Genomic DNA, 24,968 nt, shown 5'->3' on the forward strand with positions numbered 1-24,968 from the left:
CTTGGGCAGTTCTGTAAATAATTTTTTATTTCGTTTTCATGTCTGTGATCTTGCTTGTATGAGTAATCCCAAATTGTACCTTAGAACAAAATATGCAGTGAAGCAGGAAAAGCATGCTAAATAATTATATTGAAATGTATGTTCAAATATGTAAAATTAAAAAGGGAGCTTTTTTAGCTTTCTAATGACACCTAGATTGAGCTTCTAGTCCACTCAGAGGCCAAGATATTCTATTAAATAATATGGGGGGCTGTTGCATGAACCTGAAAATTAGATTGAATGTCTATGAACGAACACATCTGTCAGGGTTAAAATGCATTAAAGTGCCACCTACATTTCAGATCGTAATTTTATGATTGAAGGTGAGCGAGGAAAAATATATTTTTTCTAGTGTTTGCTACCATCTTTTGGAATAAATTAAGAAACATTTTTTGGTGATTAGTCCACACAATGTGTAAATGGTGAGCTTTGAAATTTAAGAGTGAATAATTGCACTCCAGAATTGAAGAGGTTAAAATGTTTGTGGTACTTCTTGTGGAATCTTTAATAACCAAATGCTGTTCCTATGTATAACTTGCTGATCCAAAATATATACAAGTTTTTCAAAACATTCAGCAAAGTTTGTATTGAGTTCTGAGTAAAATTTGCAAGGATACATTTTTTGTACTGTTCATTCTTTTGTGTTTTGCTTTAGGTGCCAGGAAAACACAGCTGTTATCGTAGGTAATTAGGTCCTTATCACCAAATAAATGAATTGGCTCTGGTGACAGAATAATTTCATGCTGTTGTACTCTTGGCTCAACATTATTGGCTGCCCTTTGACCAAATGTATTCTGTAAATAGATTGAATTTTTTTTTAGTAAGACCATGTGCTGTGTTATTTTGGAAACATTGAGATGGAAACATTATGGACCCAGAAATGTATGGTGCAGAAATGTTCCCGCCAGCCTGACCTCATTAAACTGATCTACAAAATGTATTGGGCAATGGCTACACTTTTGACCTTCTCACAAATAATACATTTGAAAAACCTTTCTTGTGTGCTTTTAAGTCTGCTCACTCCTGGCTCAGTTTGAAGTCATTAGGTAATTTGTTATGCTAGTGTTTTAGCTGTGGGTTCCAGGGCATGTATGTTGTTGCTGTAAGGAACGGAGGCGATGCTTCCCTCTTCAATCAGTGGGGTTAGAAGTATCTGTTGGCAGTGAGTGATGGAGATATGTTCATATGTACCAGAGTGTACTTTAGTGACAGATACCCAACAAAAGCATAGCTTTCTGGTGTGTGGACAAAGCTATCAGGGCACAAAATACATCTTACAGAGCCCTACACTTAACACTCAATCTTAATGATAGGACAGAGAAGAAAGCAGCAGGAAAAGATCTGATAGTTATACATGCTGTTTTTTTTTTTTACCCTCTTAAAGGTATAGTTCACCTAAAAATATTAATTCTGTCATCAGAGATGTGGTGGTGTAGTGGTCTAAACCACATAACTGGCAAACTGGTAATCAGAAGGTTGCTGGTTCGATCCCCACAGCCACCACCATTGTGTCCTCGAGCAAGGCACTTAACTCCAGGTTGCTCCGGGGGGATTGCTGATCCCCCCGGGAAAATTCAACCTCTGAATCAACCTCTGCAAATGTGATAACTTGGATCATAGTCGAAGAAAGATAATCTCAATCAACTACATTTTATACAGAATGCTGATTACCACAAACATTTATATCGAATTACCCATCTAGATTACATTGAGGCACTAAAAATTGACACAATAATGCAAACACAACATGGACTAAAGGTTTGCGTATCATGCAGACTTTTAGTAATGAGATTTCACAGAATGAGTTCTGTGCCATTTGAGTCATCATTGTGTCTATCATGTACTTGGTGGCATCTCATGGTGGTCATATGTAATAAGAGTGATTAATCACTTGACTATCTGCCCAAATATGGATGACTATCACCTCTGGTTGGAGCAATCTGAACTCATTCCAATTGGTTTAGCGTTCCATGATGCTACAGCATTTCCGATGATGTTATCTGATCCACGAAAGTTAACGTGTTTGTAGCCAGATTGCTAGATAGCCAGATGCCGTGTGCACAATGTGCTTTGTTTGGGTTATCTAATGATCAATGCATCCGATTACTTTGTGTGTATCTGTGAATTAGTTTATTTTGTGAAGTTTTAAGTGAAAACGCAGCATATGAGCAACACCCTTTCTCATGAAACATGTATGTCAAAGACATACATATTTCTCGCTGTATTTTTGTCTGTGAGTAAAACAAATGGGCTGGTTGTATTCTACTCTTTTGAGAGCTTTCCAACAACATATGACACATGGCTATTTGATCAGTTTGATATTTTTACTGATTACAATAACATGGACAGTGCAACATTTATCAACATTTAAACGGAACACTTTTGATTTGTCTCCAAATTACAAAGCATTTGTTCAGATTTGGACATAATGCCTAGATGCATTGTAAAGTAGCACTTTAAAACAATAGCTTTTGTGTTTGCCAAGACTGTAATTATTAACATTTTGATAAAAAATATGTTCTCTCAGGTCTGCAGTAAGTGCTTTAATAAAATTATTAGCTTCACATTTGTGAATTTTAAACCCTCCAAGTGCCTCACTGTATTTTTTCATTTTTTTTAAATAAAAGGAAGGGCAAGTCAATATAAACTTCTGTGGTAATCAACATTATGCCACAAATACTTTATTTTCTTAGTGATCGTTCTCGTATTCTCAACTGATTTCTTTTGAATAGCTGAAAATGTCCATGGTCCTCTAGATTCTGGGAATAATTTAAATTAACATTTTTGGCAACTTTCTCAGTGCATGCTTGCTATTGATGCAGATCCCTGTTTGATTCACTTGTGCCCTTACAAGGGTGTGTACAGAATATGTCTTTAAATGTACTGCCATCATGTATCCACAAGCAGAATCTTACGTATTAAATATCTAATCTATGACCTTTATTTGTGGCACTGCTAAAAGCGACCCCTAGTTAAGAGGGTCCCATTGGACTCCCACAGGCTCGTTAAAGTCTCCACTGGAAACTTCTGCTCCTGTCCCTTAAGTGTTTCTGAGACTGAGTTTGTGGTACTTTTGTGCATATGGGCAGCAAGTATTTGTTTGGTTAAAGGAAGGGAGGAAAAATATCTAAAGATGACATTTGTGAACAGAGTGCTTCTGTACTGCCATTGTTTTGACTTTAAGTGTTAACCTTTGACCTGCACTTGGGTGGAATCTTTTTCGAGTATTCAGGTTTAGTTCACATTGTTTTAGAAACAATTATGGGGCAGCATCTTGCCATCCAAGCTTCAAAAAACTAAGTAAGTTACAGCACATCTTTGTGTCTGTTGCTTTAAAGGCAATATCCTGTTTGAATGCCTACATTACTTTCTGTTCTTACCTCCTTATAGAACAATAGCAGTATAAGGAACCACAACTCACACATTTCAAAGCATCATCTGCTGGGCTTTCAGAAGAACAGGCCTTGAGAAAACAAATAAAGTTTATTTCCATAGTTTTTCCAGTCTGCCACTAAGACTTGCACTGATATTTTGGAAATAAATTTGTAACAGTAGCTTCATTTAAAATGTAAAGCCTGTAGTAACCTGTTGGGAACCTTTGTTACACTAAATTTTTTAAGGCTGGTCTGTTTCTGCCCTAAAAAAAATGTATGCAGAATTTCAAATGATAATTGGAATTGCCATTTACAAAACAAGAACATCTTACCCAAGAACATCTAAGAAATACACTGATTGTTTTCCTTGGCCAGGTCTAGAGATCACCAACACTAGCATAATTGTTTTAAAGTGACTGACGCTATTCTGGTGGAATTCACTGACTTAAATTGATAAATTCTGATAAGTCTGATAAATTACTTATCGATTGAGGTGTTTCACTGTGTCTACGCTGAATGTGCTTGAAACATTGTGATGCAAAAATTAATAGATCCTTGATTGGGAAATGCCAACCATTTCACGATAGGTATCGCAATGCATACACTGCTGTTCAAAAAATTTGTGGTCACTTTAATGAAATTTTCTCATGATCTTAAAAACCTTTTGATCTGAAAGCATATGCTATATTGTTTGAAATTAGTTTTGTTGGCAAATTTTTGAAATGGATGACTTGGACTGAATAATTAAGAAAAGCAGTGCCCAACATAAATGGGAAACATCCAAAGGTGATACCTCAAGAAGATAGTTGAGAAAATGTCTGACCGGAGAATCGGGTCAGCGGGGGCGGTATTGCACTCGCTCAATTGCACCGTTGTCACAAAAAGAGAGCTGAGCCGAAAGGCAAAGCTCTCGATTTACTGGTCAATTTTCTTTCCTACCCTCACCTATGGTCTTGACCGAAAGAACTAGGTCGCGAGTACAAGCGGCCGAAATGGGCTACCTCAGAAGGGTGGCGGGCTTCTCCCTTAGAGATAGGGTGAGGAGCTAAGTCATCCGTGAGGAGCGCGGAGTAGAGCCGCGTCGAAAGGAGTCAGTTGAGGTGGTTTGGGCATCTGGTAAGGATGCCCCCTAGGCACCAGTTCGGTTCAAATCTTCACACCTCATAGAATAGTTTCTGCCTGCACTGGGAAACACCACTATTTGACTTTATCAGCACAGCCACAAAAAAACAACAACATTTTACATGAGATTTTAAATCAATTGGGTATTCTCTGCTCTATACTTCAAAAAACTAGAGCTGTCAATGTTAACGCATTAATGCATGCAATTTTATTAAAGTTTAATACATTTTTCTTAATAGCGATTCATGCATTTATGGTAAATGGTCTGCAATTGTATAGCGCCTTTTTTAACCTTAGCTGTTACCAAAGCAATTTACATTGTGTCCCATTCACACACACTCATACACCAATGACGGTAGAGCTGCTATGCAAGGTGCTAGCCTGTCATTGGGAGCAACTTGGAGTTCAGTGTCTTGCTCAAGGACACTTTGGCATGTGGAGTCATGTGGGCTGGAAATCGATCCGCCAACCCTGCGATTAGTGATTGACCCACTCTACCACCTGAGCCACAGCCACACATTTTCCATGACCTTACACATGGTTGGCATATTAAGCATAATCCCTAAAATAGAGCATGTAAACTCCCCGATACACTCAGTGTTTGTTGACCAATGAATGCTGTTGTCTGGGCAAATGTCTCATCCTACTGACCAAAATGTTTAGTGCTCAGTGTTTTCAAACTGCTATGTTCTGACTTATGTCTGTTACATTTCCCTTGTTTCCATTTCCTTGCCCATAATGACTTCCTGTGCTGGACCCTCAAACAATAGGCTTAGTTCCCGGAGAGCCCTTTGTCACCGTTTTGCAGGACTGCCTGACTAATGCTGCTCATCTGGAGGAATTTTGACAGAATGTTCAGCTTCTGTACTTGCAGAGTGAATAGACATGCTGCTTTAATCACTTAGGCAAGACATGCAGATCTAATTACTGCAGCACCATTATTTATTTACCTGTATATCTTATATTTATGTTATGTACTGTAGGTTGCATATTGTATAACTTTTTTCAACATATTTAAGTCATCACCTTAATATTGTTCTTGACTTGATTCTGCTGTTTGAAGAATTAATTAATTACAAAATTAATATTCTTGCTCAGTTTAAACCCAGAGAAAAACTAAAGCAAATATCTTGTCCTTTTCTTCATTGAGAGCAGTGTATACAGAGACAGAGGGAGAGACCAACTATTAATAATCTCATCTTGTGTGATGTGAAGAATGTGCTAAGTCACAGTTCCTCAAGGATTTTGTGTGTCCTCAACCCTCTGTCATATTTGTTTTTTTTTTCACTGGCTTACCCTCAACTGAACTTGGAAGTATCTTTTTATTTTTTCAAAGCGGTTTGAAACAATGCCGCATTAATCTATGGCATTAAGGCTTATCATATAAAGGAACTATCATTGTCCTTTTTTCTTTTCAATGTTTTTCTTTCTGCATTAACTTATTTGGTCAAAGATGTTAGCGCACATTAGTTTGCTCATTTATGAATGATCTATTTTTCTCTTTGATATTGTGCAGTGCCAGTGTTTTCTCTTCTGATGTACTGTAAAAGAAAGAGTAGCTTGTGAAGTCCCTAAATTCTCCATGTATTTTAGGCTTCCCACAGTATAATTTTATCTTATCCTGATGTAAACTAATTAGCATTACAGAAGCTGTTCTTTTAATGACGGGGCATGATGACCGATATTATGAGGCCAGAAAAAGCAGGAATAGCAAAACAAGTCTCTAAGCTTGGGAAACTAAATGCTGATTATTTTGCCACATTATGCATGCCTCCGGATCTGTGAGTGCAACAGTTGTTTGATTGTTCGTGCAATAAGTTTGTTTGGATAAAAGCGCTCTTCACTTTTATGTGAATGTTTCTTGTTTGTGTGTTTTTGTCTGCTAGATAAGGTCTGTTCTGATAGGGTTAGTGTCAACAGGGTAAAACTATGCAAAACATGTAATCATACAGTTAGGCTAGCAAAACAAATAGGCTTACAGTACTTTAAAAAGGGAGGAGAAAATGCTTCCCATATCTGCTGTTGACATCAGAGGTTGTGTGTTCTGTTAAACTCTGTGTCAATTGCTAGAAGCAAGCCAATATAGGCAAATGCCAACATTAAGCGATTGCATGACATCATCAAGGTAAAATAAACATGGCACAGAATACATTGAAGTCACTTGTAAGGCTGGTAAATCACTTTTGTTGTAAATATGCGTTTACAAAATGTTTCCAGTTCAGCCTCATCATGCTAATAATTTCACAAATTGTTGGGCTATGCAGTTCGTGGTATTATTATTAATATGAATTAATTAGTTATTAGCATATAGTTAAATTAGTTATTAGTACAATAAACTATTTTTTCAATGTATTGGGTCTCCACTTGATGTCCAATTTAAAATCTGGTTCCTGAAGCCAAACCAGTTGGATTACCCAAGAACATCTAAGAAATACACTGATTGTTTGGTGTAAATTTTTGTGTCACATCTTAATTTTGGAAAATCCCTGCGTTTTTAAAAAAAAAATGACCATGTGCCCTCACTTTCCTTCTCCTTTTAAAACTATTCACACAGAGATTTTGTGAGCAGCTGATATTTAAGCTGTCTAGTAAAATCAGTTGGATATTCAGACTCTGATGTACTATTTTTGACTGGGAAATGTGCTTTTTTTGCTGAGATAAAAATTCTTGGCAAGTTGGCACATCTAGGAAATAAGAGGTTTACATTTTTTATTGAAATTATATTAGCTTGAATATAAAATGTTTGTGTGTGTGTCACAGTCCCGCCATAAAACCATGTTTCCTTCTGTAGTCTGTAAATGACCATATGCTGTGATAGGGTAGCAATCCAAGCAACAGCATGACACATTTTCACATGTCTTTATAAGAGTACATAGTGTTTCTGGGAGCAGATGTGTTTAGTTTATATGCGTGTGCTGGCCATCTGTAATTTTGGAGTTCTTTTAATACTGAATAGTGTGTGTGTGTGTGTGTGTGTGTGTGTGTGTGTGTGTGTGTGTGTGTGTGTGTGTGTGTGTATGTGTGTGTAATGTTATCAGTAGCAAGCAGCCCTCAGAGGTGGACCACTTCCCTGATAGAACACATACATCACCCAGACGTCTATTTGATGTGTGTTTGCATCTGGAAGATGTATTTTTGTTGTTGTTTGCTCATCTGCAGTGCGTCTATTAGACATATGACTTGAATGTCAATATGACAATCATTAGATGTCTTTTATACATTTATGATTTTAGAATGTTTGTAAATCTGATCTTTTTAAGATGTTAAGCTGATGTTAATTAGATTGTGATGCTTTCCAGATGAAAGATCAAAAACAGACATCTCAGAGACATTTGTGTGCTATCTGGGATAATTCTCCATGATGTTGTGGCCTTTACTACTGAGCTCAGATACCTGGCTGAACACACACACACACAGTTTGTCTGTCTGTACAATTTTATTTGGCAATCTCAATATTTCACTTTCTTTTTTTGTACACACAAATGGATACTAACTATAACAAAACAAACAAAACACATCATAGTTACAGACTTCTGGTCTTGCGTTGTCAAAACAGATGAACAACACCCCAAAACAAATAAACAATACAAACTGTAATCTAAAACCATGCTATAAAGCCAGTACCTCATCATCTGACACATTTCATGAAGTTATGTCAAGAAATCCAGTGCCCAAAATATACTAGATTATCTTGAGACATTAACCTGGTCCCTTTTTATGTTTTTAGAAGATGTAAATCCTTATTAGGGCTATTCCAGTACTAAAGTAGAAATAGAGGTGTTTTTATTTGTACCTTAATTTGTGTTTTTGTGTGTTTCCAAATCTGCAAATGCCTGCATGTGTGCATAGAGTACAAGGAACAAAACAATGTCTGGCTTTGTCTTGGGCCTTGATTCATCCAACCATTGGCATTTTTTGTCCTAAATGAATTGGTATGCCTAGTCTTTGATCTTTTAAACTGGTAGGTTCAAAGTTGTCCTACACTGATGAATGACTCATGCAGTGACTCAATATAAGGGCAGTGACTCCACTCATTTGTTTACAAATGAAGCCATTTCATGATGACTGTTTACCCTGCATATCTACAAGTTTCCAGATTAGTTATAAGTGTAACTATAAAACATAATGTAAATTTAATTAATTTCTGTTGGAGTGTTTATAGACACTTCCTGTTTGTTTCTGCTAATTGATGAAAACTCACACTCTTTACATATTAACTCTACAATATATCACATTTAAAACCATAGACAGTACTGCCATATAAGTAAGACAATCTTGGTAGAAGATATATTAGGTTCAGATAGTTTGTTGAGATGTTTTATGATAAAGGCATTCTTTATGCTTTCGGGTCATGCTTTTTTTTTTGTTTAGTTTTTTTGACTTACCTGTCAGTCCTGTACTAGATACATTATGTGGACTACTATATTGCTTGGATGTCTGTTTACAAGACCTCTCATTTCCTCCTGCACTAAATTGCCTTGATTTGTTTTCATTGCTTCATAATTTTTTCCAAACAATTTATAAATATGAGCTATAGAGAAAAGTGTCAGATGCTTCATGATGCCTTATTTTCTCACCATGGTTTGCTTTGATTTACAACATACACAATTGTCCTGCTAATGTCTAGCTATCTGAGAGAGTGACAGTTGCTGACGGTGAACCAAAGACCATAATCTTAATGACAGTAGTTAAAAATCATAGGTGGCTGCTCTCATTTTATCTTGCTGATGAGATGTGTGACTAAGTGCTCTAAATATATTCCTGCTGTGTAATACAGATAGGAATGTGTTATTGCAATAATTGTTAACAATCTTTGCCTCTTAGTGGCAACTACTGTTGCTCTTGTCAGTTGACTAGTAATGAATAAATAGGTCTTAATTATTTTTGTTATTTTTTGTTTCTCTTATAGAGAAGTTGTATAACTCGCATGGCCCTGAGCTGCGGCGGTCCTTGTTTTCTTTAAAGCAGCTCTTTCAGGTGAGATCACAATAAACACACCCAACAGAAAATGAGGCGTGGAAGGTGGATTATGCTGGTGAGATGTGACAGATATTGAAAGTCAGAGTAGAACAAAGAGAAGTAAAAACAGACGAACAGGGTGAACAGAGTGACAGTAACTTGATATGCATTCCTCATGTAAAAATTCTAAAGATTTTAGAAATGGAGAAAGGGTAAACAATAGTTCCTTTCTAACATGTCATGTCAAGTTCACTTTAATTGGGTGATGGGTCCCATGGGAATAACTGCCAAACAAAAACTTATTTTGTAATTTAAATGCTTTTTTGTTCTGAAATGCCTTAAATGGTCATTTGTCTTCTAACCAATGTATGTAATAAGCGTACATTGATTCTTTAATAGAAACTGGGTTAAAAACCTGAATTATTTTCATGATGTGAGGGAACTGATTCTTGTTGAATCAGTTTAAAGGGTGTGGGGAAAGGTGAAACAGCTGGTCAGGACGACACTGCGAAGGGACGTTATTTTCCAGTAGCATTGCAATCAAGGTGTGTGTGTGTGTGTGTGTGTGTGTGTGTGTGTGTGTGTGTGTGTGCGCTATATAACAAGAAACCGGACAAAACAAACAAAACCACGAATGAATAAATAAATGGCTTATAATTGAATTAGAAATGATTCATTCCGAATGGCAAATTTTCATTGAAATATAAATAATAAATATACAAAGAAATTAATTTAGTGAAAGAAAGGTGCAATTTAAGTTAATGAATCCATAACAAATCCAGATTTACAACATCCAACCATATTGGGCCTTATCAATTAAGTAATCAAATCAATAACTTCTGTCAAGTAGCAATTCCACAATCATGTTTTTCGTGATAAAAATGACTTCTAACAAGCAATAAATGAGATCAGAGCGAGAATCACACCTAATAAGCTGAGACAATTCACACAGAGTTATTGCAATATCTATCTCTATTATAGGCCACTGCTACCTGACACATGCCATAAATATTGTACAAATCTTACATAAGGAATGAATAAACAGAGAAATATATCTCGCAATCCAGTTGTCTAACCATGGCTGAACAACACAATAAATCCCAAACTACTCCCGATAACTACTAAGACGCACATCAAGGAAAAGGAAGAATGGCTTCCACGATTTGAAGCGAACTGCAATGAAGTGAGCTTGCAGGTGAACAGGTGCGCTCCTGCTTTATGTCTGCCAAGCTCCAAGAACAAATGATCACATGACCCGTTCTATAGGTAAATCTGCCTGACGTAAACCTTGTTAATAAACAAACCGTTAAAAAATACAAAAAATAATTTATCTTGTTTTTTAAACCCAGGAAAAAGAAAACAAATTAGTCTGAATATACAGTGAGGGGGAAAAAAAGTATTTGATCCCCTGCTGATTTTGTACATTTGCCCACTGACAAAGAAATGATCAGTCTATAATTTTAATGGTAGGTTAATTTGAACAGTGAGAGACAGAATAACAACAAAAAAATGCAGAAAAACGCATGTCAAAAATGTTATAAATTGAATTGTATTTTAATGAGGGAAATAAGTATTCAACCCCCTCCCAATCAGAGATTTCTGGCTCCCAGGTGTCTTTTATACAGGTAACGAGCTGAGATTTAAGAGCACACTCTTAAAGGGAGTGCTCCTAATCTCCGCTTGTTACCTGTATAAAAAACATCTGTTCACAGAAGCAATCAATCAATCAGATTCCAAACTCTCCACCATGGCCAAGACCAAAGAGCTGTCCAAGGATGTCAGAGACAAGATTGTAGATCTACACTTGGCTGGAATGGGCTACAAGACATCGCCAAGCAGCTTGGTGAGATGGTGGCAACAGTTGGTGCGATTTATTCGCAAATGGAAGAAACACAAAATAACTGTCCATCTCCCTCGGTCTGGGGCTCCATGCAAGATCTCACCACGTGGAGTTGCAATGACAATGAGAATGGTGAGGAATCAGCCCAGAACTACACGGGAGGATCTTTTCAATGATCTCAAGGCAGCGGGGACCATAGTCACCAAGAAAACAATTGGTAACACACTACGCTGTGAAGGACTGAAATCCTGCATTACCCGCAAGGTCCCCCTGCTCAAGAAAGCTCATGTACAGGCCCGTCTGAAGTTTGCCAATGAACATCTGAATGATTCGGAGGAGAACTGGGTGAAAGTGTTGTGGTCAAATGAGACCAAAATCGAGCTCTTTGGCATCAACTCAACTCGCCGTGTTTGGAGGAGGAGGAATGCTGCCTATTACCCCAAGAACACCATCCCCACCGTCAAACATGGAGGTGGAAACGTTATGCTTTGGAGGTGTTTTTCTGCTAAGGGGACAGGACAGGACAACTTCACCGCATCAAAGGGACGATGGACGGGGCCATGTACCATCAAATCTTAGGTGAGAACCTCCTTCCCTCAGCCAGGGCATTGAAAATGGGTCGTGGATGTGTATTCCAGCATGACAATGACCCAAAACACACGGCTAAGGCAACAAAGGAGTTGCTCTAGAAGAAGCACATTAAGGTCCTGGAGTTGCCAAACAGCCTCGAAACCTTAATGACTTGGAGAAGATCTGCAAATAGGTGTGGGACAAAATCCCTCCTGAGATGTGTGCAAGCCTGGTGGCCTACAAGAAACGTCTGATCTCTGTGATTGCCAACAAGGGTTTTGCCAACAAGTACTAAGTCATGTTCTGCAGAAGGGTCGAATACTTATTTCCCTCAATATAATCCAATTCAATTTATAACATTTTTGACATACGTTTATCTGGATTTTTTTGTTGTTATTCTGTCTGTCACTGTTCAAATTAACCTACCATTAAAATTATAGGCTGATCATTTGTTTGTCAGTGGGCAAATGTACAATATCAGCAGGGGATCAAATACTTTTTTCCCTCACTGTACATATGAGTTTATGATGTGTCTTTTGACATGATGAGAGTGTGCCGTACAATAACCTCTTGCACATGGGTTCTCAAACAACACTCACATATATTTACAGACTAGCTTACGACTTTCAAAACATGCTTATGCAAATATATTAATATCCTAGCTGCCCATGCACACACAGAAGCAAGTTCATAATGGAAGTTGTTTTTTATGTTGCACAGGATGATAAGGACCTGGTTCCAGAATTTGTAAACTCAGAAGGTCTGACCTGTTTTATTAAAGTGGGTGCAGAGGCAGATCATAACTACCAGAACTACATCCTCAGAGGTATGAGCTAAACACAACACAGCATAAACAAAATTAATTTCTGCTAAAAATGTAATAGATAGTAAAAGATTATGCATGTACACCAAACAAATATAGCACAATGTACTTTGCACAGTTTTGCATGGTTTTGACTTGAGTAGGTCATCTGTAACAGGAAGTTTATACTGGCTCAAGATAGACCAGCAAACAGGAAAGGTTTAGGCCAAATCAGTAGCTCCTTAAGGACATGCTGGTGCTGTATGTTTAACTCTACTCTCTGTTCCCAGCTCTCAGTCAGATCATGCTGTTTGTGGATGGAATGAACGGTGTTATAAACCACAACGAGACTGTACAGTGGCTGTACACACTGAGTGGCAGCCTGGTGAGTGGCCGCAACACAAATATGCACACTGCCCTATCTGTAGACACTGACCACAGTACAATTTGTTGGTTACATTAGGATCATGATGTAGTTATGCTCTATCAGTGGCTGAATATTAATGCACCACAGCTATTTAAAGGAATATTCCGGGTTCAATACAAGTTCAGTTTAATCGACAGCATTTGTGGCATAATGTTGATTACCACAAAGATTAATTTCGACTCGTCCATCCTTTTCTTTAAAAAAAAAAAAAAGCAAATATCAAAGTTACAGTGAGGCACTTACAATGATGAAAGGCAGAAATGTGTAGCTTATAATTTTATTAAGGACTTACATTTATTCTTCTGTAAAAAAAAAAAAAAACTTATTTGAGCTGTGAAATGTTTTCAATCAATTTTACAGTAATCTTTGCTGACATTACATCATCATGACAACATATAAAATTGACAATATCTTTACACAGAAAAGGTTAGTAAAAATGTGTTTGTCTTGTGGCTGTACTTTTGAAATAGTGAGTATTTTAATGTTTACGGATTGACCCCATTCACTTCCATTGTAAGTGCCTCAATTTAACCCAGATTTGTTTTTTTAAAGAAAAAAAAATTAAATGTTTTGTTCTAATCAAATATTAAGCTAAAATGCTGTCAATTTAAGTTGAACTTGCATTGAATCCTGGATATACCTTTTAAAAGCTCAACATGACAGCCGATTAATGGTCAACACTTGATAGTGTGTGTGAAATCACTAGAAACCAGAGAGTTAGATTACATTTGCATGTATTCATTTTTTCAGACACTTTTATCCAGTGTGACTTTCTATTGCTGCTACTCAAGCAATGCATCCAGAAAAGACAGTAACGCAAGAAGTGCTGCAATGCAAAGTTCTGAATGCAAAGTAGAGCAGAAAGGTACAAGTTAATACAGAGGTTTAGGTGTAAATCTGGAAGGATGGACAAGCTTGGTGCCAATTTTCAAGGAATTCCCACTCTAAGCTTTCATCTCTAATAATTAGAGTAAAGTGTTTTTTTGTGTGTGTAAGAATACTTTGCCAAAATGCTTATTAGCTAATAGATGTTGGAACAAGGACAATAAACTAGCTGAGTCTCTTGTGCAACCATTTCAGTTTTTTTTAGCAAAGCCCTATGGCATTGAGCTTGCATCATTACAGGTCTAAAATATGAACAAATAATTCTAGAAATGTCAGAATGGGAGGTTATTGTGAATCTGTCTACATCTGTGGATTTGTACATATTTTACTGTAATGAATTCAGTCATCCTGAACAGCAACTTGAGGCCATATCCTTTCTACATGGTATTAAAATGGGGAAGTGAAAATAACAGGCGAATAACAGAGTAACCAAGTCATAAGAGATAAAGTGAGAACCAGACTTTGTCTTTATAAAACACAAAACGCCAGAGATAAATGTTCTGTACTAATCTTGAGGATGCATTTTTCCGCTCTTACTCTATTTTTTTTTTCTGCACTGGGCGATCAGTCTTCAGAAGCTGAGAACTAAGAAGTTAAGGAGGTTTGACACTGCCATCATCTGTATGGGGATTGTAAGTGCTGCCTGTTTTTCTCATTCTCTCTTTCTCTCTTCTCAGTCTCGACTGGTTGTGAAGACTGCTTTAAAGTTGCTGATAGTGTTTGTGGAATACACTGAATCCAACAGTCCACTGCTCATTCAAGCTGTCAACATTGTGGATGGAATGAGAGGTTAAACAGACATAAAAACCTTCTTTGATAACATGGATACTCTGAATCAATCATGTCTCATCTTGTATTTGTTTTGCTTTTATAGTTGTTTTAATTTGCAGTGGGGTTCAAAAGTGTGACATTTTGAAAATCTGGGATTCAAAATGTATTTTAAACCTGGAAATAAACTGGAAGTTTCAGAATTTAGATAAAAGGACAGATTTATTGGTTCCATTGAAGCACACAAGATGCTCTTTGTAACATTCATAAATTATGTGAAATAACATAGATCATCTGGATTCACACAAACATGAAGAGTCCATGCCAGATCGAGTGCATGCTGTCACCAATGTAAAGGGGGATACATACTAACAAATTCTGAAATTCATGTACTTTTTTTGTTATACTGATTATATCATTTGTAATACTATATTAAACTTTTTTCAAGTTGAACCCTATTGTATGCTGTAATGACTGTTAATATTTTAAAGAGAACCTAGCATGTTCTGTGCATCTTTCAGGTGTGAAGCCCTGGACATACCTGATAGATATTCTGTCAGGGAAGAATGGATCAGACACAGAGCTGCTTATCTACACCATGACCCTCATTAACAAAGTAAAGCAACACACACACTTCTGATCTCACACACTGATCTACAACCACGATCAACAAATCAACACAAATTGCAGTTTACTGATGCCGGATGTTGCTTCAGTGCTCTTGATGTGCATTGATCCCTCTTTCATTCCAGACTCTGGCTGCGCTTCCTGATCAGGACTCATTCTATGATGTGACCGACTGTTTGGAGAAGCTAGGACTGGAAGGCATCGTCCAGAAACACGTGACTAGCAGTGGAATTGAGGGTGACCTTAAACAGCAGTTTACCATTTATGAGGTAAACTCCCATTACACTTAAAGGAATATTCAGTTCAACATAAGTTAAGCTCAATTGACAGCATGTGTGGCATAATATTGATTGCCACAAAAATGTATTTTGACTTATTTTTTCTTAAAAAAAATAAATAAATAAAGGTTATAGTGAGGCACTTAAAATGGAAGTGAATGGGGTCACTATGTAAACGGTAAATACTCAATGTTTCAAAAGTATAGCCACAAGACATAAACCATGCATGTTAAAATTATTTTAGCTCAAATAATACACACGTCAGAAGAATTAATGTAAGTGCTTCACATTTCTGCCTTTTTAAACCCTCCAAAAATTGCCCCATTCACTTCCATTACAAGTGCCTCACTGTAACTTAGAATTTTGCTTTATATAAAGAAAAGGAGGGGTGAGTCAAATATTTTTTGTGGTAATCAACATTATGCCACAAATGCTGTGGATTGAGCTTAACTTGTAGTGAACCCGGAATAGTCCTTTAAAAAACTGAACCTGTATAAAATTTTAAAATTACTCAAATATACTGTTTTTAAAATTCTGTTGTAAGAAGATTCTGCATTTTGGATACTGTATAGAATGCCCTCAGGTTTGAGGACGGAGAGATGGATGACTCGACACAAAAAGTCCGTAAAGACAGAAGGAAAATGACTCCCAGTGAGCAGGAGGGCAGAAGGAGGAGTTCTTTTCAGCCCAGCTCTCCAACCTTATCCATCTCTTCTCAGAGTCCTACCACAGGTATTTTCAGTTCAGTCTCTCTCTCTCTCTCACTCTCCCCTACTTGCACCCTCTGGTTTCCACTGAAGCTGTATGTGTTTTTAGAGGTGACCCGCACTGCCTCTCCTCAGCTCTCAGATTCCTCTTATTCTCCTGGTCCTGGCAGCCCAGATCTGACCAGCCCTTCATCTGGCTCCTCCACTCCACCACTGCCTCTTGTGCCTAATGAAACTACAGCCTCTGAGCAGAACCAGAACCTGTGAGTATTAACAGTGCTCTGTGTGTTTGTGTATGCATTTGAACTCAGGATTATAAATATTTTTCTCAAATGAGCAAGCAATCCATGCATTCATACGGCAATGCAATTCTTCTCCACTATGCAACAGTATAATCTAAGCAGGCCTTTCAACTTTTACTCTGTATTAAAGGTGACGTGTGTAATTTCGGTGCAGAATTGTACTCTGTTTGTTTGAGCAGCCTGACTGCTATAACAATATCGGCTCAGCAAACTGTGTGGGTTTGGGGCTGTGCTACCTGTTTGGTAGAGCAAAGGAAGACTGGGAAGACTGTGTTTATAAAATGGGAGCACTATAATAAAAGACACCATTGCTCAGTATAGAGTTTATTAAAAAGTATAATTTTTTAATGATTGGAATAAACTATTTTTTGATGCAGTAATATTAGTGTTGGGTAAGTTACTTTAAAAAGAGTATTCCACTACAAATGTCTAATTATTTCTCTAAAATTTTAATCAGATTACTTTACTAATTACTTCATTAAAAAGTAATCACATTAATAATTACTTTACTTTTAAGTTAAGTAATTATTAATGTGGAAAGAGGAGCTTGTTCATCGACTTCTAGAGTAGTGTTAATTTCGTCAGACGAGACGAGACTAAATATGTTCGTCAACGACCTTTTTTTCCATGACTAAGACGAGACGATGACGAGACTGCACCAATGTCCAAAAACGCTGACTAAGACTAAATTAACATGCATTATTGTTGACGAAAAAAGACGAGACTAAAATGTTTTGCATAAAATAAAAACGAAGATAAAATCTATCTTCATTTTCGGTCAACAATCGTCTCGACTTTTTCATCATGAGATAGAATATTCAGCTGTTACTGAGCCTTCAAAATATTCGAATGAGTTCAGGCTGTTGCTCAAGTGACGGTTACAGGTCTCATACTCCTGTTGCTGCCAGCCTGTGGATGCAACACGAAACTACATGGAGCAAGAACACAACAACAATGACATTGACAAAAGTCAGAGTGTGTCATTATAACTGACGGAAGCACTGCGGACAAAAAATATCGGGAAAAACACCACCAACCTTAAGCGACATCTAACACGCGACGAGCCTGACGTACATGCTAGGTAGAAGGAAGAGGCTCGATATTTGGTCACATTTTACTTACAATGACATTGACAAAAGTCAGAGTGTGTCATTATAACTGACGGGAAGCACTGCGGACAAAAAATATCGGGAAAAACACCACCAACCTTAAGCTGACATCTAACACGCGACGAGCCGACGACATGCTAGGTAGAAGGAAGAGGCTCGATATTTGGTCGCATTTTACTTACAATGACATTGACAAAAAGTCAGAGTGTGTCATTATAACTGACGGAAGCACTGCGGACAAAAAATATCGGGAAAAACACCACCAACCTTAAGCTGACATCTAACACGCTGACGAGCCTGACTGACATGCTAGGTAGAAGGAAGAGGCTCGATATTTGGTCGCATTTTACTTACAATGACATTGACAAAAAGTCAGAGTGTGTCATTATAACTGACGGGAAGCACTGCGGACAAAAAATATCGGGGAAAAACACCACCAACCTTAAGCGACATCTAAAGGGTACACTCTGAATAGAAAAATGAGACAAAAGGCAACCAAAAACAGCTTTAAAAACCTTTGTAATTTGTCAGTCTGAGTCTGTTGGGCCCCAGCTTTTGAATTGTGTTGGTTCAAAATAAAATAATCTAAAGAACAAGTTCATCATTTGTGAATGTGTCTCTTAAATCAGAAAACCAGACACTTTTAACAAAGTGAATTCAACAAAAATCATTCAACAAGTGTATTTTGTCAGGTAATTATGACATTTAACCAATATTTGAGATGTGTTAAACACTATTTGACTGAAATGGTTATCTCAGAATTAATCTCAGAAATAATTTATTTTAAAAAGACAAATGTTTTGACTTACACTTGACTAAGATATATTGAGTTTTCTTTTGACTAAAATGACCGAGACTTTTAGTCGACTAAAACTTGACTAAGATACCTTAAATTCTCTTTTGACTAAAACTAGACTAAAATGACGAGACTTTTAGTCGACTAAAACTTGACTAACAAAATAAGATATGTGAATGACTAAATATGACTAAAACTAACAAGGACATTTGGCACAAGACTAAGACTAAGACTAAATTAAAAATAGGTGACAAAATTAACACTATTCTAGAGCAATCAGAAACACCTGGGCTGTTTGGTGTAATACAAAATAATTAATTAGCTCTCGCATACCCACAGGTGCACAAGCTCTCTTTTATATGCACGCAAACACACACACACACACACACACACACACACACACACACACACACACACACCTTGTCATTTGACTGACAGTAGTAAAATTGCCCCTCCAAAGCATGAGGAAGTTCAGTAGAGAATTTCAGTATGGCCAACCCAAGCGTTCAATCCAGCTTAGTGATTATTCTTTGGCCGTATGTGTATTTGTGTGTCTCCTGTATGGATGAGTGTGTGACGGAGATAAACACACAACCCTATACTCTGGTGCCCTTCTGTTTTCCTTATGCGGGCATATAGCTCAAACTCGCACTCATCTTATAGTCATGCACTCAAATGGTAATCATCCTGAACAGTAACTTTATTATATGTATTGTTTGTCAAATATGATGGAACACCTATGCAATAGTTGCCAAATTTCCTTTGGTAATGTGCCATGTGTCATTTTCTGGAGGCATAGACTGACGTTTTTTCTTTAATTAAAAGTTTGGATTTTGCTTCATCTAACTATGGATCTTACTAAAAAGGCAATTAAATAGTATTTACAAAGCTTATATGTGAATCTGCTATCCGTATCTAATCAACTAAGGTTGTACACATGACTAAGTCAGTTTGTGGATTGGAGTCGCATATTAACTTTGCCTGGTTGATTAATCGTCTATAGAAGACGTTTACTACATGCTAATTTGACTACATTAACGGTACAAGAGATAAATAAGCCTATATAAATCCTTCCTAATGGCCAGAGAATTGGAGACTAAAAATAATTAACGATTGATTGATTTATGCTCATTTGACTTACATGTTGTGCAAGTCGTATTGAATGACCGCATGGCACACAATATACGTAACTAAGATTTATGTGATATTTATGAATATTGCTTATCCAGACCAAAACTCTAATGCAGTAACTAAATATTTTGATTTTATTTAAACCAACATGTAGTTGCAAACACAGAATTGCATCACACATCAGTGAATGGCAGTGCATTCTAGTTCACACTGACTGAATACTATAAATGTCATTTTCAGTTGCAAGTGTTTAGCAGGGTTTGGTAGACTTACTTGGAATTTGAGAAGTTTTGGTTGGCTGTTTCCTTCCAGTTTGCCCAAGTAACAATGTGCTATTAATGTACAGTATATTGTGGCTTATGGCCAAGGTGAAATGTATTATTCAATCAACAGTCTTTGCATATATATGTTGAAACAAATGTTTTGTTTGGAAAGTTTTTTCATTGCCATGGAGCTACAGGAATTTAGTCCCTGCTTGTCTAAGATCTGAACTGGGCACATTGTTGACCATTTATCAGCTCACTTCATCAGTGCTTGTGTTTTTCATAACATATTTTTGCCAATTAATGTGATATCACAAAGGCATATGGCCAGTTACAAGCACGGTTATTAATTATTATGGTGACATTTTAATGATGTATTTAAAGGACTGTTCCAAAACAAATTCTTATTACTGTTTATAACCAAAACTTTGGTTTAACCATAACTTTCATTTAGTGAAAATAAGCACAAATCACAGTACTTAAATGGAAGTTTAAATGCAATGCACACTGTTTGGAAAGTATAGCCATAAGACATAAACTTGATATATTTGAACTATAATGAGACGTGTAATTAAATTCACCTACTAACCTGTCTGTAAAGCAGATGAACCTGGAAACTTTCAGAAAAGGACAGATTGCACACATTACAGATAACTCTGCTCTTAGGAATTTAAGCCAGAAGTTAATCTGCCTAGAACAGTAGGCTTGCCATTAAAAGGACTATTTAGACAGCTCAAATAACACACATTTTTGTACAGAGTATTTAATATAAGCGCAATGAATTTAACAAAAATACAAACTGAAAATGTCTGATTTTAAACCATCCAGATTGCCATCAGTGTAATCAGTTATAGTGTTTGCGTGCCAATAGATTTCCATTGTACAGTAAATGCATTACTGTAAACACATTTTTGCTTATTTTTTTTAAAAACTGAGGGAAGATTTGAAAATTTTCTGTGGTAATCCACAGCCTGCCACAGATGATTTTGATATAGCTTATATTATCGGCCCGGTTGCGTGTCGTCTGAGGCTGAGACTTAAGGTAGCTATAAATGATCCTTTAGAGTAGGTGTTTCTAATATTTTGTTAACACTGATGACTGTGTACATTTGACATCTTTTAATTATAACAATTTCTATTCAATTGCTTGCTGTTCTCATCTCTTTTCCATGGCTCTTGGTGGTTGGGACTGTTTATCTTTGATGCTCGCTGATGTTTTGGGCCTGTCAACATTTTAACTCTCTGTTTGTCCATGTAACCACCATTACTGTTCCACCTCTTTCTCTCTCCTTCCCTCTCTCCCCTCCCACAATTCTATGGTCATTCACTAGGGGGCGCTCTTTTATGAGTCATTACATTTCTCACATGGGGATTTCTAGACGGAGGTTAAAAAAGGCGAGGTCTATAACAGAGGATACCTCAGGCATCACCAACAGGTCTGTAACACATTTAATACCACTTTCTGCCTCAGAACTTTTGACTAATTTGTTTTGTGTTAGTTGAAGTTGTCTTGGCTGCTGATCTGAGGCCAGCTCAGTATTCTGCTGAAAAACATTTAGATTTTGGTTTAAATTCAAATTTGAGGTCAGTGAGCCAATGCATCTTCAGCACTTAAAGGGATAGTTCAGCCAAAAATGAATATTATTTGATAATTTACTCACCCTCATACCATCCCAGATGTGTATGACTTTCTATCTTCAGCAGAACACAAACAAAGATGTTTAGAAGAATATTTCAGCTCTGTAGAACCAGACAATGCAAGTGAATGGTGACCAATACTTTAAAGCTCAGAAAAACACATAAAGGCAGCATAAAAGTAATCCATAAGACTCAAGTTTTTGCATCAATGTCTTTGGAAACGATCCAGTTGTTTTTGTTTGAGAACAGAACAAAATCTAACAAATTTCTCACTATAAATCTCGACATCGGCAGTCTCCTTGGTGATCATGAATTCAAGCTTGATTAAACTTTGTAGCGCTATCTAGCACTTTGTGCATGCATCAAGTACTAAAAGTTTAATCAAGCTTGAAATCCTGATTGTGCCTAGAGACTGCAATGGTAAGATGTACAGTAAAATGTTTTTTTTTACATTTTTGTCTGTTCTCACACCAAAACTGATTAGATCACTTCAGAAGACATAGATTAAACCCCAGCAATTTTATGCAGCATTTATCTGTTTTTTGGAGCTTTTTGGTTATCAATCACTTGGATTTTACGGACCTAAAGAGCGGAGATATTCTTGAAAAAATCTTTGTGTTTTGCAGATGAAAGAAAGTCATACACATCTGGGATGGCATGAGGGTGAGTACATGATGTGTGAATTTTCATTTTTAACTATTCCTTTAAGACATCTCATTTCAAACTTTCCTTAACTAACTATTAACAACATTTTACTCATCAGCACTCACATTCACACATTTTCTTTTCAGTGTTTTTCAGGATCTTTTTAAATATGAAAAATAATGTTTTTCTAACTGATTTTCAACAAGGTAAATCACAAACTAGAAAGGTCAAATATGACTTCAAAAATTTAAATATTTCTTAATAAACGTTTGTCTGGAGAAATCGAGACAGTCAGACATTCACACAGACGGGCTGGTTTTTGTATTGTGAGTATCTGGACAAATCCTTTATATTACCTGGGAAGTAACAAGTATTCTCAGGGAGTGATTCATTTGTTTTGTTGTGGCAAAATGTATAGTTTGTATTTCATTCCTTTGAAACGTGACAGCGGCATAGGCTTTGTATTGGAGGTCAGTGTAATAAATAAATTAGTTCTACTCCCAACCTTCCTTAAATACAGGCAGTTCATTTATTTTTGTCCTTAGTTACACAATGCCTTTTTGGTCTCAAATATTAACTTAATTTCTTGCCATTTATAACTTTGTAAATATTTTTTTTCACATATGGTAAAAAAAATTATGAGTTGATGCTTTAAAATGTATCTGTATAATTGGGGAAAAAATCACATTCATAAAGCAAGATGGCTTAAATCAAGCCCAGTCCTAAACTGTTTGTAATTAATTTACAACTTTAGTATTTATCATAGTCAGCAAAAGCTATGACGAAAACCCATATTATTTAACTGAATATTGAATATTAAAACAATAGTTTTACAGAAGATTATGCTATAACAGAAAATGATGAAATGTCTTAGTCTTTATTGTGTGGTTTAATGAATAAAGTGATAAATATATATATATATATATATATATATATATCTTTAGGCCCCCAGTGAGCAGACTAAAGGGACTGTGGCAGGGAACACATAACTCAAAACTGTAAAACCAAAATTAAGTGTGCCTTACAGAATTCCCCTTTGAATTTACTGATACTGTAGTCATCTAAGACCATTTTACTTACATTGTTCACTCCACAGAAAATGTTTTGTAAACCCTTTCTGCCTTTTTAAATACATGATTAATATTCATCATAACAATTCTTTTGATTTTCAAATGTAATTCATTGTCACACCACATGTCTTGATAATGATCTGTAAGCTGCAAATAGAAATAAAAAACTAAAGACAAGTAATTGTCACTCGTAAAAAGATTGTTGTCTTCTGTGTTGAGCCTAGTACTTAAATAAAGATGTGTTCATTTTGCTGAACGAGATTCAAAGATCTAAATCAGTAAAAAGATCAGATTTTCCCATCACTAGTATCTGGCAGTGAAAGGAGAGGATTATTGAGAGCAGAACAGTAGAGAGTATTTCTGCTCATTGCAGATATGATGCCAGCTCACCTGGAATGTAAAAAAAAGAAAGAAAAAGAAAGAAAAAGTGCTGACTAATGAAGTAGCATGGTTAAAATGCTTCATGCATTAGATAGGCATACTTGCATTACACCTGCACAGTGCTGATATTATATATTTATAAGTTTAAAGTAATGAAGGGATGTTGATTTAATACAATTCTTCAGTATTTTATTAGGTTTCCATAGCCTACAAAAGGGGGTAGGGGTACTGTTCCTTCAGTTCATACTTTAGATAAAAAGCTTACTGTACGCATTAGCACAATATTACTAGCTGTTGGAATAGCTTAATTGTATTGTATGTGTGTTTGTACAGATTTGTTTTCAGACATATTTTGGCTCGACTATCATGCCACACCACAAGGCTGTTTGTTTTCATTCAGTATGAGCTCTGCTACTGTTGGGATCCTTTAACTACATGCACACTGTAACTTATTTTCCACCTTACTGAAAGTAACTTTCAGAAAACTAAAAACAATATGTCTTCAAATAGGGAGTAATTTGAAGTGTATAAAAATTTTTGATGGCGTGCATATACAGTACACAGATTTTGTTTGTGTATGCACTCTTATTTATTTATTGCCAAACAGTTGGATTGCACATGTTTGGTAATTATGTTGGTTTATTTTTTAACCTGAGTGTGAGTGTGAGTGTGTGTGTGTGAGTGATTCAAATGAAATGCCCTTACTGTGCAACAGCCTCGAGTATGTACCAACTATCTGTCTCTCCTCAGAGGGTCACTCACAGAAACGGACTCTCCACAGGAGAATTCTTTCCAGACAGCAGCAGAGCAGCCCGGTCGGCCAGAGGAAAAGAGAGTCTTTAAGTAAGTATGCGACTAATGCTCAGAGGGGAGGAGTGATGAGAAAGAGATGAGAAAAAAAGAGGAGAGGGTATTAGAGGAGGCAGTGCAAGGGAATATTTTGTGGAGCAAATGGGAAGAAGCACTGGATTAAAACTAAAATTAGACTTAAGGAGCTAAACTGGGATGAGTAGAGTTTAATAGTTGGAGCTGTGATAAACATTCCATATGGGAACCTGTTGCATTTATCTAGAGAAATAGGTGAGTCTTCACTTTTTGACATCCAACTGATATTAAATGGAAATGGAATCTGGTTTCGAACCATTGTAGTTTTTAATATTTTAGTTACGTGTGCTGTTAAATTATTTTAATACTACATTGAAGGTCTGCACCATTTGTTGTCACTGTAGTGCATA

General features: G+C 36.6%; 1 protein-coding gene across 8 annotated transcripts in view; it reads left to right on the forward strand.

Moving 5' to 3' along the window:
- The window catches only part of LOC127663410 (FH1/FH2 domain-containing protein 1-like), an 82,552-nt gene that overhangs the window by 32,631 nt on the left and 24,953 nt on the right, over positions 1-24,968 (forward strand). For 6 of the 8 annotated variants that reach the window (XM_052154997.1, XM_052155004.1, XM_052155047.1 and 3 more), the window contains exons 4-13: positions 9,445-9,512; positions 12,625-12,730; positions 12,997-13,091; positions 14,696-14,807; positions 15,308-15,402; positions 15,539-15,682; positions 16,264-16,423; positions 16,508-16,661; positions 21,331-21,435; positions 24,484-24,576. In XM_052154997.1, coding sequence (XP_052010957.1) covers positions 9,445-9,512; positions 12,625-12,730; positions 12,997-13,091; positions 14,696-14,807; positions 15,308-15,402; positions 15,539-15,682; positions 16,264-16,423; positions 16,508-16,661; positions 21,331-21,435; positions 24,484-24,576 — 1,132 coding nt within the window. The remainder of the gene's footprint in view (positions 1-9,444; positions 9,513-12,624; positions 12,731-12,996; positions 13,092-14,695; positions 14,808-15,307; positions 15,403-15,538; positions 15,683-16,263; positions 16,424-16,507; positions 16,662-21,330; positions 21,436-24,483; positions 24,577-24,968) is intronic. The other 2 variants (XM_052155030.1, XM_052155038.1) reach the window with 1 other exon arrangement.

The sequence above is a fragment of the Xyrauchen texanus genome, chromosome 2 (assembly GCF_025860055.1).
Source record: "Xyrauchen texanus isolate HMW12.3.18 chromosome 2, RBS_HiC_50CHRs, whole genome shotgun sequence".
NCBI classification, from domain to species: Eukaryota; Metazoa; Chordata; class Actinopteri; order Cypriniformes; family Catostomidae; genus Xyrauchen; species Xyrauchen texanus.